The following is a 12,614-nucleotide window of genomic DNA, read 5'->3' as shown; positions in this document are numbered from 1 at the left end:
CTCATTAGCTCTCAGTCAGAATGCATAGTCTCATTAGCTCTCAGTCAGAATGTATAGTCTCATTAGCTCCCAGTCAGAAATCGTAGTCTCATTAGCTCTCAGTCAGAATGTATAGTCTCATTAGCTCTCAGTCAGAATGTATAGTCTCATTAGCTCTCAGTCAGATGGGGAGAGTAGTTTTCGAGTTAATGTCTTTAATGCAAACCTTGACATCGCTATTCACCAGCTGTCGCCTCAGTTTTTTACAGTATGTTCTGTCAATGTTCTCATAGCTGTTTCTATGTCTCACTGTTTTACAGTATGTTCTCTCACATTTGTTTGTTGTACTCTTGGATTAGAATTGATCAGTGCTGTAAGTAATGTGTTAGTATTTGACTGCTAGTATGTGTAGTAGTCATTCTGTGAGTTTCATGGCAGTGGTTTTAGTCTGCTCCGATTGAACCAGGATGCAAAGATATGTAAAAAAAAATATATATATTTCTCCAGCACAGCACCATGGCATCTCTAATATTTCCCTTTCTTTCCTGTAGCCTATTGGCTGATCATGGAGATCCTGGTTGCTCTGGGCGCCATGACCTGTCTCCTCATCGTCATCACCATCGCTTGCTACAGGAAGAGGAAATGGTAGGCTCGTGTTTCTCAYTGCTTTGGCAGAGTCAAAAGGAATAAGTTGAAGTTGCCCGTAGAGACRCTGATCTTGRGTCACTTTTGCATTTACCAGCCATTAATGGTTATAAAGCCATCGGATTGGGGGAGGGGAAGCTGATCCCATATCTGAACCTAGAGGAAACTTCACCMCGGAGCCAGTAAACTAAATCACCAACACCAGATTGTCTGTTATAATTAAGCAATAAGGCCCGAGGAGGTGTGGTATATGGTCAATATACCACGGCTAAGGGCTGWTCTATGCACGGCGCAAAGCAGAGTGCCTGGATACAGCGCGTAGCTGTGGTATATTGGCCATATCACAAACCCCCGAGCAGGAAMAATAAATGTTTTGTCATACCCATGGTATACGGTCTGATATACCACGGCTTTCAGCCAAATCAGCATTCAGSTCTCGATCCACCCAGTTTATAAACAGAGAATAATGTTMTGTTTTTTGTTTTTCATGAAAAGGGTGAAGAAGGCCTTCTACCCTGAGATTCCAGAACCCAAGCTACCAGGAGAATGGGGGATAACACAGGTAAGCTCTCTGTTCTTATCCTATCAGTGTGGCCTAATCCCTTCTAGTCACTGGGTTCTCTTTCTCCATCTTCACCATCTTGTGGAAAACATGATGCCAGGCACAGGACTAATATGTGTTTGTTTCCAGGGGACGTTGGACGTGAAGCCCTCGCCCCACAGCATGGTGCACATCGTGGAGGACTCTGTGTGGGACTCCAGCAAGGAGGCTCTAGTGACCGTTCCCGAGGAGGACGAGGAGGGTACAGGCGACGAGGCGGCCGACACCGACGAGCCCACCTCGCTTCGCTACTACAACCAGGTGGTGGAGGAAGGCTCCTCCTCCCAGCGTCGTCCTCATGCTTCCGACTCCTCAGCCTCCTCCACCGGCTCCATGGACTCAGGACACACCGATGTTACYTACACCGGCATCCAGACCTCGGCCTGCTCCCTGGCCCCCGTGGCCCACTTCCAGCCTCAGCCTGATGCATCCCAATGCGTTGGCGGTGGAAGTTACCGGCCCCAAATGCAGTCTGCATCATGCCCCGAGGAGCCCCAAACTGGCCCTGAGGAGCAACTTCAGCCCCCTGTGGGCTCTTTTGGAGGGTACCAGCCCCAGTGCTCCTGGAAACAGGACTCTCCCGAGGCTGATGGCGACGGCGGCGGCTTGGACCAAGCCTGCCTGGGCAGCCCTACCTCGGTCACCTCCTCCCAGTTCCTGCTCCCTTATGACACCTCAGAGGAGGGCAAGGAGCACCCGTCATCAGCAAGCACCTGGTTCCACAATCTCCTGACAGGAAAACCCTGAGGCAGCCCAATGTCATGACGACGAGTCATGCCTTCTCGCCACTGCCTTCTCTCACCTTCCCTACCGGCATTTGTTGATGTTACAATACACATTTCAATGTTATGTTTCTAAGCTCATGTTGGTGTGAATCTACAAATGGACACTCTTAAGAGAACACTAATTACACTAATCCTAGTTTTGCTGGACTGCATTTGTGGAGATTGAGCAGTTTGTGCTACTGAAAGAGTTGAAGGCATTCCTGTTCAAAGAAAGTTGACAGCATTTTCTAAAACATATGCCCTGAAAATCACCGTGACGTCTGCTACACATACTAGCAGTTAGATTCTAACATTATTAATGAAAAGGTCTGAATTACTTATTGTTGTCCTCTGGAACTTTCTGGAAATAGCAAATATTCACTGAAATAAGCTAGTAGTATATGGAAAAATGTACTATCATGTTATATTTTGTTGTGTWTTTTTGTGTTTTCGTTCTAAGCCAGGGGCATCAGAAGGTGTTAAATGTGGAAGATAAGTTAGTTCCCCCCCATTGTTTTAAGTATGCATTTGAAAAACACCGCTTTTCACTTGCACATTCTAAGATATAACACAATTTTTTCTGTGTTTTGCATGGTTGTATTGTTAGATATATTGCAGATATGTTGGGCCTCCACCATTGAACTGTTGATTGTTCTACAGCSCTTTACCAAATCACGTCTTGACAGTTTAAACAAACATAAGTGTTGCCTTGAAAATGTTGTGCTTCCAATCATTTTGGCCTGTTTCGACAAACCTTCTTTGCCTTGTAGATAGATATGGGGTATCAAAACAACTGAACACATTATGCAGATTTGCATCATGGGATTTGGAGTTTACCCTCCAATGCAGTGGGATATGGATATAGAGGTAATCCTCCATAATAGTGCAACGCAGGCTTGGGGTCAATTTCAATGTAGTCAATTCAGGAAGTTAACTCAAATTGCAATTAAAYATTTGCTCAATGCTTTTCAACGAAAAGGAATTGGACTTTTCTGTTTACTTTCCTGAATTGAAGTGGAATTGACCCCAAGCCTAGCACAGTTTAAAAATAGATTATTGTCCAACGGTTTTACTTTGAAATAGTAATTAACACTATTTTTGGCATTATTCAGACATACTACATATGCCTATGGAATTGTTACTGTGAAGGCACATGCACTACGTAAATACAGGCTTGGGAGTTATTGTTGGTGTTTGAGAACAGCTGTTCTAAGTTAGCCTGAATCGCTAGTTGCAGTGGTTGCAGTAGATTTGCTGTGAGTGCCTGTTGATGTGTTTCAGGGAGATCCAGATGATCTGGATATAGTGTATTATAAACTGGGTGGGTCGAGCACTGAACGCTGATTGGCTGAAAGCCGTGGCATATCAGGTTATGACAAAACATTACTTTTAACTGCTCTAATTACGTTGGTAACCAGTTTATAATAGCAATAAGGCAGCTCGGAGGTTTGTGGTATATGGCCAATATACCACGGCTAAGGGCTGTGTCCAGGCACTCCTCGTTGCGTTGTGAAAAAAACAGCCCTTAGCCGTGGTACATTAGCTATATACCACACCCCCTGGGGCCTTATAGTATAGTATTTCCTGGGTTGTTGTCAGAGAATACAGGACAATCTGGGAGCTGGTGTCAAACTTTCCAGCGAACATTGATATCTTGTCGTAGCCTGGTCCCAGATCTGTTTATGCACTTGACAGCTCCATTGACAAGGAGCTTGGCATGATGTCACTCTTCCATTTTCTGAGCACCTCCAGCAACAAAGCTTTGAGTACTACTGTGACATATGTGGAAGGTTAATAGATTAACCATAATAAATGGTTTTAATAGACACGCTCCTCTGAAGTTGTCTTCAGAGTGTTAGAGACTAACCTAATGCTATGCGTTAACATTTTGTTGATTTTGTTTAACTCTGGACTTTTCCTCTTGCTCGGAAGTTAGTTATTTTTCTTTTTATATATCGTAAATTGTGTATTTCCTATCTTCTCTGTCTCACCACGACTCTGTTCTGGAGTTCTAGAAGTCTAGGTTTCTTGGGGGGGGGGTCGGTCAACAGACAATGTATCCATCTTGTTAGGTCTGTTACGTTACAGGGTTTGAATGAAGCCATATCACTCACTCTGATGTAAGATATGTATTTGTCCAAACAGTCCTTGTAATGGAATTACTGACAGCTTCAGCTTGCTTGGGTTGTGTTGTAGGGATTTATAGTGATAGGAATCGTGATGTCTGCTAATGGCTCATGGCTTCTTGTTTTGCCTGTAAGTTTGTGCATGTTGTATAAGCTATTAACCATTTTAGAGTGGAATTTCCTTCAACATCAAAATAATGAAGATATATATATACTATATACTACTTAATATGTAAACACTAATAATGACATTGTGCTTGACTCATGTCTTTCAGAAAATGATGCAGCTCTTATTCTTAACACTGAAAATGCTTGGTTTGGTTATGCCCCAAATGGTACCCAATTCACTATATAGTGCACTGCTCTACATAGGGATAGAGACACACAGTGGAGGTTTCATAATACCCATAAAACTTGCACAAGACAGTTCACAGAATTTAACATTTAAAGAAATGTAGCCAATTTATTCATTACTACATTTAGGTAACATTAGATTAATCCAGMGATTCTTACCTTTGCCTCGATTCGGCAGTCTCGTCCAGATCATCATGGCATTTGTAGATAGCCACATTAGCATCTAATTAGCATTTCATTTTGGGTGGGTGACTATATTGATAAAAGTCACCTTGTCCTAAAGAGATTTACACAGTTACCAAAACATCACACAAGGGTAAGCCTACATGAAACACAGCCCTTATTTTAAGTGTTTCTAAAAATCTACGATGGGAAAAATGAATGGTGTAAAAAATGTTTGGAACCATTTCCCTGTTTTGACCGCTAGGTATTATGACTCAATGTGGTACTCTATAGGGTCCCATTTTGGGAAGCAGCCTTGGTTTATTGGAGGAAAACACTGAACATTTCTTCAGGAAGATTATCAACTGAACAAAATTAGAACACTACTTGTAAACACTGCTAAGTGCTAACACTGCAATGTAACCTGTTTTTAAGGCAATAAAGAAATGTAAACCTCTCTTACTGTCAATTATTTTACMACAAGAAACTCAGACATATATATTGTATTTCATAAAGGTACAATTGGGTGAAACACTGAGGTATGTATCAAAGGTCACCGTTTCTACCTGTGAATTTATACATTTTATTGGCTTCCTTTTGCAAATGTTTGCCTGTATGTTACATGCATGGCTACATATTGCTATTGGTGCAATCAATCACTACAGGGCAGSTTTGGCAGGCTATTTTTTGTGAACGAAACTGATTACTCAAGGAGCTGCTGATTCAGTCACAAGCACAACCCACAAGAGAGGCAGGTCCTGCTTGCTTTCCCCAAACCCCACTTTTAGTTGGTATATCGCTATGGCAACGGCACACCTTGTGGTTGTTGTCAATTTCCCCCCTAGCTAGCCAGAACAAGTTAAGAGCTATCATGTAGTTTWATAATTATAATATTTAGCTACACAACAATAACGAAAACGTTAAAATGTCGGATATATTATGCAGGTGGCTTAACGTAGAGCTCCGGCTATCAAAAACCGTTGGTAAGTGTRAACAGCTAACGTTAGCTACTGTAGCTAGGTAATGTATTAACTTTAAACTTAACAACTTATCTAGCCAGCCTGTAGACAATTATATTTTGATGCAATGAGTCCAACTTGTGGTTTGCATTGTACGTTTTGGGTATTGTRTTGTGTAGTATTTATAGTTAGCAACAAAAAAAAACAGAATTAAAGCCATAACGTTAGTCTGCAATATTTCCTGCTGTTCAATAGTGATRAATTAAAAGGGAAATCCGGGATAAACGTACTTTTAAATGAATTATATATAGTCATTGATTCTTGAAGAATATAACTAAGAAATGCCTCGTGAGCATAGTTCAACAGTCTTACCYCAYCAAAAGCACAAATATAAGTTTATTTTWCTCTTTTGTTWGTAAACAATGTAATACTTAACGCAGGGTATTGACATTGCAATATGTGACTTTAATAAGCTAGTTTGTTGGTTAGCTTTTTTCCCTGCTCATCTCAAAATCAAGTGTAGCTATAGGAGTTCCAGTTGTTGGTAGCCTAGATGCCTATTGCCTAGGGTGGTCCTAAATGCTACACTCTTGTCTTTTTGCAGACCCCAGGTCCATCTCTAAGGATTTTGCAAATGGCTATCTTATTGGAGAGGTCCTGCATAAATATCAACTGCAGGGGGATTTTGACCTGTTCTTAAAGAGCAAGTAAGTTAATCAGTTGATATTTCTTKAATCAACAATGTTCCAATATCTTATTTTGCCTAGGTTACAAAACATGTGTCTCTCCTAGCACTGCAAACTCAAAGCTGAATAACTTCACACTCATGGAACCCACATTGCAACTGCTCGGAGTTTCCTTGGACCTGAGCATGGCCCAAGCAGTGATGCGGGAGCAGCACGGTGCTGCCACACGGYTGCTTTATCAGCTCTTCATACTGCTGCAGAAGAAGAGGAAAGCCGGCCTGACGGGCACAGCTATGGAGGCTATGCAGCCAGCTGCCACAGCTTGCCTCCACCGTGTTGAGAATGACATCTACTCTGAGGTAAGTGGAATAAGGCTCCCTCAACCCCCTCACGTCTGCTTCATTTGTTTGTTGTCGCCTGGGTGGTCTAGCGTTGTCATTTTTGTAATTAAACCTTTGTTTTGACAGGGTTATATTGAGTTATACTGAGACTAGGGTCTCTTTTTCAGATTAGCCCTGCATCAATACATGAAACATATATACAATATACAAAATTACAAAACATTCAGAAAAACAGACACATTTATCAACATAGAGGTCTCTAATTATTTTTCTGAACTGACCAAGGATGACCAGAACATCTAATTTCAGAGATCTCTGTGAGTTGTTCCACATAAAGGGTGCAAAGAAATGTGATTTGATTTGAAAACTAAGAGCCGCTTTACCCAACTCTGTGGAGAACGAAGGGGCCTCCAGCRTTATCCAAGCCTGTGACCAGGTTTGCCTACAGTACACGTTTGCCAGTGTCGACGTGGCTTTGAATCTGACCCACTGCCTTTGTGACAGATACTGTCTATATTTTCCACAATCTCTCCTTTGACCAATAAGAATACGTTTTTTATTTWWAAAAATTGTATCTGTCTTTATTATCCCAGCGCCTGAGGACAGTCGTCAAGAGAGAGGCTGATCTGAAACTCCAAAAAATCGCTCTGAGGTACGAAATCAAAGGTCGAGAGATATATGACAAGTCTGTCATGGCCCACTTTGTGGAGGAGCAGAGACGGCAGAAAGTGCAGGAAGAGATGAGACTCCAGGACATTGAAAAGGTATCAGAAAGAATCCATGTTCACACTACATTTAGCCCTGGGCTAACAGCCTCCTAATCCTAACAGCCTCCTAACCCTAATCCTAACAGCCTCGTTAGCCCTTTGCTAACAGCCTCCTAACCCTAATCCTAACAGCCTCGTTAGCCCTAATCCTAACAGCCTCCTTAGCCCTGGGCTAACAGCCTCCTTAGCCCTGGGATAACAGCCTCCTAACGCTAATCCTAACAGCCTCGTTAGCCCTGGGCTAACAGCCTCCTTAGTCCTGGGCTAACAGCCTCCTAATCCTAACAGCCTCATTAGCCCTGGGCTAACAGCCTCCTAACCCTGGGCTAACAGCCTCCTTAGCCCTGGGCTAACAGCCTCCTAACCCTAATCCTAACAGCCTCCTTAGTCCTGGGCTAACAGCCTCCTAATCCTAACAGCCTCGTTAGCCCTGGGCTAACAGCCTCCTAACCCTAATCCTAACAGCCTCCTAACCAGTGATGTGTATAAACCCAGGTTGACGGCGCGCTGTATTATAGCGCAGCCATCTTGGTACTCCTCCATCRTTTTTAAAAAAGGTTTGGGAAGCTATAGAAATGCATTTATTAATGTCTACATTTGTTTTTGACACTTTTATTCTATTACAGACACCTTAATGCATACKTTTACATTATATTATGTGAGCTAAACATAAAAATGAAAATATATATATTTTTTTTAATCCTTCAAGTATTTTTTTTTAGAGCCTGCTAATGTTACTGCCCCACTAACAACAAAATACTCAAATATAACACATACAGTGCCTTGCAAAAGTATTCACCCCCTTGGCGTTTTTCCTATTTTGTTGCATTACAACCTGTAATTTAAATCGATTTTTATTTGGATTTCATGTAATGGACATACACAAAATAGTCCAAATTGGTGAAGTGAAATGAAAAAAATAACTTAAAATAACTTAATATTTGTTTTAAATTAAAAACAGAAAAGTGGTGCGTGCATATGTATTCCCCTCTTTGCTATGAAGCCCCTAAATAAGATCTGGTGCAACCAATAACCTTCATAAATKACATAATTAGTTAAATAAAGTTCACCTGTGTTCAATCCAAGTGTCACATGACCTGTCACATGATCTCAGTAAATATACACCTGTTCTGAAAGGCCCCAGAGTCTGCAACACCACTAAGCAAGGGGCACTACGAAGACTAAGGAGCTCTCCAAACAGGTCAGGGACAAAGTTGTGGAGAAGTACAGATCAGGGTTGGGTTATAAAAAAAATACCGAAACTTTGAACATCCCACGGAGCACCATAAAATCCATTATTAAAAAATAGAAAGAATATGGCACCACAACAAACCTGCCAAGAGAGGGCCGCCCACCAAAACTCASGGACCAGGCAAGGAGGGCATTAATCAGAGAGGCAACAAAGAGACCAAGATAACCCTGAAGGTGCTGCAAAACTCCACAGCGTAGACTGGAGTATCTGTCCATAGGACCACTTTARGCCATACAGTCCGCAGAGCTGGGCTTTACGAAAGAGTGGCCAGAAAAAAGCCAATGCTTAAAGAAAAAAAATAAGCAAACACGTTTGGTGTTTGCCAAAAGGCATGTGGGAGATTCCCCAAACATATGGAAGAAGGTACTCTGGTCAGATGAGACTAAAATTGAGCTTTTTGGCCATCAAGGAAAACACTATGTCTGGTGCAAACCCAACACCTCTCATCACCCTGAGAACACCATCCCCACAGTGAAGCATGGTGGTGGCAGCATCATGCTGTGGGGACGTTTCACACCGGCAGGGACAGGGACACTGGTCAGAATTGAAGGAATGGTGGATGCTGCTAAATACAGGGAAATTCTTGAGGGAAACCTGTTTCAGTCTRCCAGAGATTTGAGACTGGGACGGAGGTTCACCTTCCAGCAGGACAATGACCCTAAGCATATTGCTAAAGCAACACTTGAATGGTTTAAGGGGAAACATTTAAATGTATTGGAATGGCCTAGTCAAAGCCCAGACCTCAATCCAATTGAGAATCTGTGGTATGACTTAAAGATTGCTGTACACCAGCGGAACCCATCCATCTTGAAGGAGCTGGAGCAGTTTTACCTTGAAGAATGGGCAAAAATCCCAGTGGCTAGATGTGCCAAGCTTATAGAGACAAACACCAAGAGACTTGCAGCTGTAATTTCTGCAACAGGTGGCTCTACAAAGTATTGACTTTGGGGGGGTGAATAGTTATGCACGGTCAAGTTTTCTTTTTTTTGGTCCTATTTCTTGTTTGTTTCACAATAAAAAATATTTTGCATCTTCAAAGTGGTAGGCATGTTGTGTAAATCAAATGATACAACAAACCCCAGAAAAAATCTATTTTAATTCCAGGTTGTAAGGCGTTCGCAAGCCACTGTATAATAATACATATAATAATACTGAAACATTGTAGAATTACATTAATTTCTATGGAGGACTGCTCCTACTGGGGATTGCCAATATGGCYGACCGGTGGMTTCAAAGCCTCTCAATGGCCAATACATAGCATCAGCAATCCAGGGTTTATATACATTATTGCTCCATCCCTAACAGCCTCCTTAGCCCTGGGCTAAGAGAGATTGTAGCCCAGAGCTAAGCTAATGTTCACATTTKCACAGTGGGACAGCACAAAACTTAGGCCAGGGCTACCTGGCCCTGCTCCGGAGCAGGGTTAGCGCCAACCTTTTTGGTCTGGCCAATCACAGACTTCCATTGTTGCATTGTGGGGTTGTTGTGGACATTGAAAAGACTGAAGGAAAAGCTGCTCCTGTCCAATGTCAAACAGTGCTTACTGCATACTGAACGGCTCTGGTCACATACATATAGTGAAGTGAATGAATGAATGATGTGAGACGTTTAGCTACTCAATGTGGATGCCTAGCTAGTATGCATATTAACTACATTGACATAATATTGTCTTTGCAGCACCGACATGCACGCAGAAAGCAGCATGAGATAATGACTCGAATTCAGACCRCCATCATCCAAATTCCCAAACCCCCGCCCAACCGGACATTGAAGGCCCTGGAAAAACAACAACAGAACCGGAAGAAGCAGGAGGCTCAGGTGAAAGAAGAATGTCTATATTGTAAAGTGTCAGGCTATGTAAAAAGGGTTTGGAGTGTAAGGCAATGAGAGGATACATGACAGTAGACGGGACAGATAATATAACGTATTATACACTCCAGGGTGAAGTTTYCCCTAGCTACAGATCTAGGATCAGCTCCCCCYCCCCAAACCATTAGTGGRGAAAATGCAAAACTGACCMAAGATCARSGTCTAGGTGTAACTTYCCCCTACCTCMRCTATGTTTTGGCCTCATTGGGGAAGCTTCAGCCCGTTCAGTAGACCGCACTAGGGCCAGATCTGCGGAGCCGCGGGAACCCTATGTAATTTGAATACCGTCCCACCATGCTCAAGTATTATTTGTTGATGCGGGTCCATCACATCTACAAATTTAACTGGAACGTCTTTCTTTAACTTACCCTATATGATAAATGATCCTACTGCTGGTTTCACCAACAAAATGTTTTTTTTGCCACTACAAAAGTCAGCATGATATTTTAGTGTATTGATGACAATAAATCGAATTAATTTKCTAAATAAATCATATTATTCAATAGTTTCAATATCATGTAATGAAATGCATTCTGGGATTCATTGTGCAAATACTCTCCAAAGCGTTGTTGTTTCTGTCATTGTTTTAAGCAACAGTTGCGYTAGCTATCAAGAGACAACGGCYAAAAAATTKAGAAAGTCGAGAATAGAAAATTACGGATTTAAAAATCAGCAATGTATCAACACAAAAGTGGAGCCCAAAAGAGGAAGGCAAAAAATGAGAAAGAAMAGGAGGTATCAACATTTGTTAAATTAGATTCCTTTGTCAATGCAGTTTAAGTGCAGCAATGTAGCAGGACCAGAAGAGAATGTAGGTTTATCACCGCCAGCAGCAGCTTTTAGCGGGTCAAGTGAACCAAGGCCAAGCTGTTCCATCGTGCCAGAAGAAGCAACTTTGACAGAGGAGGATACATGTTGTCAGGTATCGGCGGATACGACCCAGACAAGCCAGGCTGGACAAGCTATCCCCTGGGAGGAAGAGGAGCAGGGCGAGGCTAGAATCGTGGCGTCTTGTGTTATTATCTCGTGTTATTCGGCCACGCTAGATTGCGCGTATTGTGAGCCTTGCTGCTTGTTCGGAGATCGGAGTTCCCCATTCTTATCTGATGCGTGAGTGAATGGGGTGAGAGATTGGCGCCATCTAACATCCAAAATAGCATGTTATGAGACATCCCAGATTCACATGGATGACTGTTTGGTATATGAGCAATGGAAGCTCAATGGCACTATTGACGCAGAAATGGAGAGAGGCGTGCGTAACGCAGCACATTTCTGTCGACAGGTGTTGGAGTGCATAGTTAATGTAACTCGCACACTTGCATCATGTAATTTGGCGTTCAGAGGGCGCCGTGAAAAGCTGGGGCAGGCCAACAGTGGGAAGTTTCTCAGTATAATTGAAAATTTTACGACCCAGTTGTTAAATAACTTTTAGGACGCCCCGCAGGATCCGTTAACTATATCAGTCCTGAAATCCAAAATGAGCTGATTTTATATCTTAGCCGAGCGAGTGAAGTGTGACATTCAGGGAGAGATGCAGGAAGCCCCATTTTAAAAAACAATATTATTATGGACACCACACCGGATGTATCCAAAGTAGACCAGTTAAACCAAGTTTATCGCTATGTGAGAGTGATAAGGGATGCAAATAATGTCGCCACAGATCTGTCCATCACAGAGTCGTTTTGGGGATTTCTGGAGATTGCTGACACATCAGCAGCTGAGCTTCAACATAAAATCCTGGGCAGCATAGAGGATAATTGGCTGGATATTTCAAAATGTCGTGGGCAGGGGTATGATGGAGCTGCTAACATGAGCGGGGTCTATTCGGGTGTGCAGGCCAGAATATCCGAAAAAGASCCGCTTGCTGTTTATGTGCATTGCGCAGCGCACAATCTTAACCTGGCTCTCAACGACTCTGTCAAACATGTGCCAGAGATTAAACAGTTTTATAATACTGTTGAACTGTTATACACCTTCTTCAGGCATAGCATACAGAGATGGTCAATGTTGAGTGGCTTATTTGATTTTGCATCAGAAAAAGAAAATGTAACTCTAAAACGACTGTCCCACCCGCTGGTCATCTAGATATGAGTCCCTTGCCGCCCTGAG

At 42.4% G+C, this 12,614-nt stretch overlaps 2 protein-coding genes across 2 annotated transcripts; both read left to right on the top strand.

The window, feature by feature from the left end:
* Positions 1-485: 485 nt before the first annotated feature.
* On the top strand, positions 486-5,088 carry LOC111974116 (leukemia inhibitory factor receptor). Its single transcript, XM_024001700.2, has 3 exons — positions 486-624; positions 1,120-1,186; positions 1,316-5,088. Exons 1-3 carry the CDS (start codon positions 545-547, stop codon positions 1,970-1,972), a joined length of 804 nt encoding a protein of 267 aa, XP_023857468.1. The 5' UTR covers positions 486-544; the 3' UTR covers positions 1,973-5,088.
* Positions 5,089-5,415: 327 nt separating this feature from the next.
* LOC111974929 (sperm flagellar protein 2-like) lies at positions 5,416-10,877 on the top strand. Its single transcript, XM_024003009.2, has 5 exons — positions 5,416-5,614; positions 6,195-6,297; positions 6,383-6,635; positions 7,211-7,381; positions 10,314-10,877. Exons 1-5 carry the CDS (start codon positions 5,557-5,559, stop codon positions 10,521-10,523), a joined length of 795 nt encoding a protein of 264 aa, XP_023858777.1. The 5' UTR covers positions 5,416-5,556; the 3' UTR covers positions 10,524-10,877.
* The last annotated feature ends 1,737 nt before the right edge of the window (positions 10,878-12,614 follow it).

This window comes from Salvelinus sp. IW2-2015, linkage group LG15, assembly GCF_002910315.2.
Source record: "Salvelinus sp. IW2-2015 linkage group LG15, ASM291031v2, whole genome shotgun sequence".
In the NCBI taxonomy this organism is placed as follows: Eukaryota; Metazoa; Chordata; class Actinopteri; order Salmoniformes; family Salmonidae; genus Salvelinus; species Salvelinus sp. IW2-2015.
The sequence above is the reverse complement of the archived record's forward strand: the minus strand, read 5'-3'. Positions and strand labels throughout refer to the sequence as shown.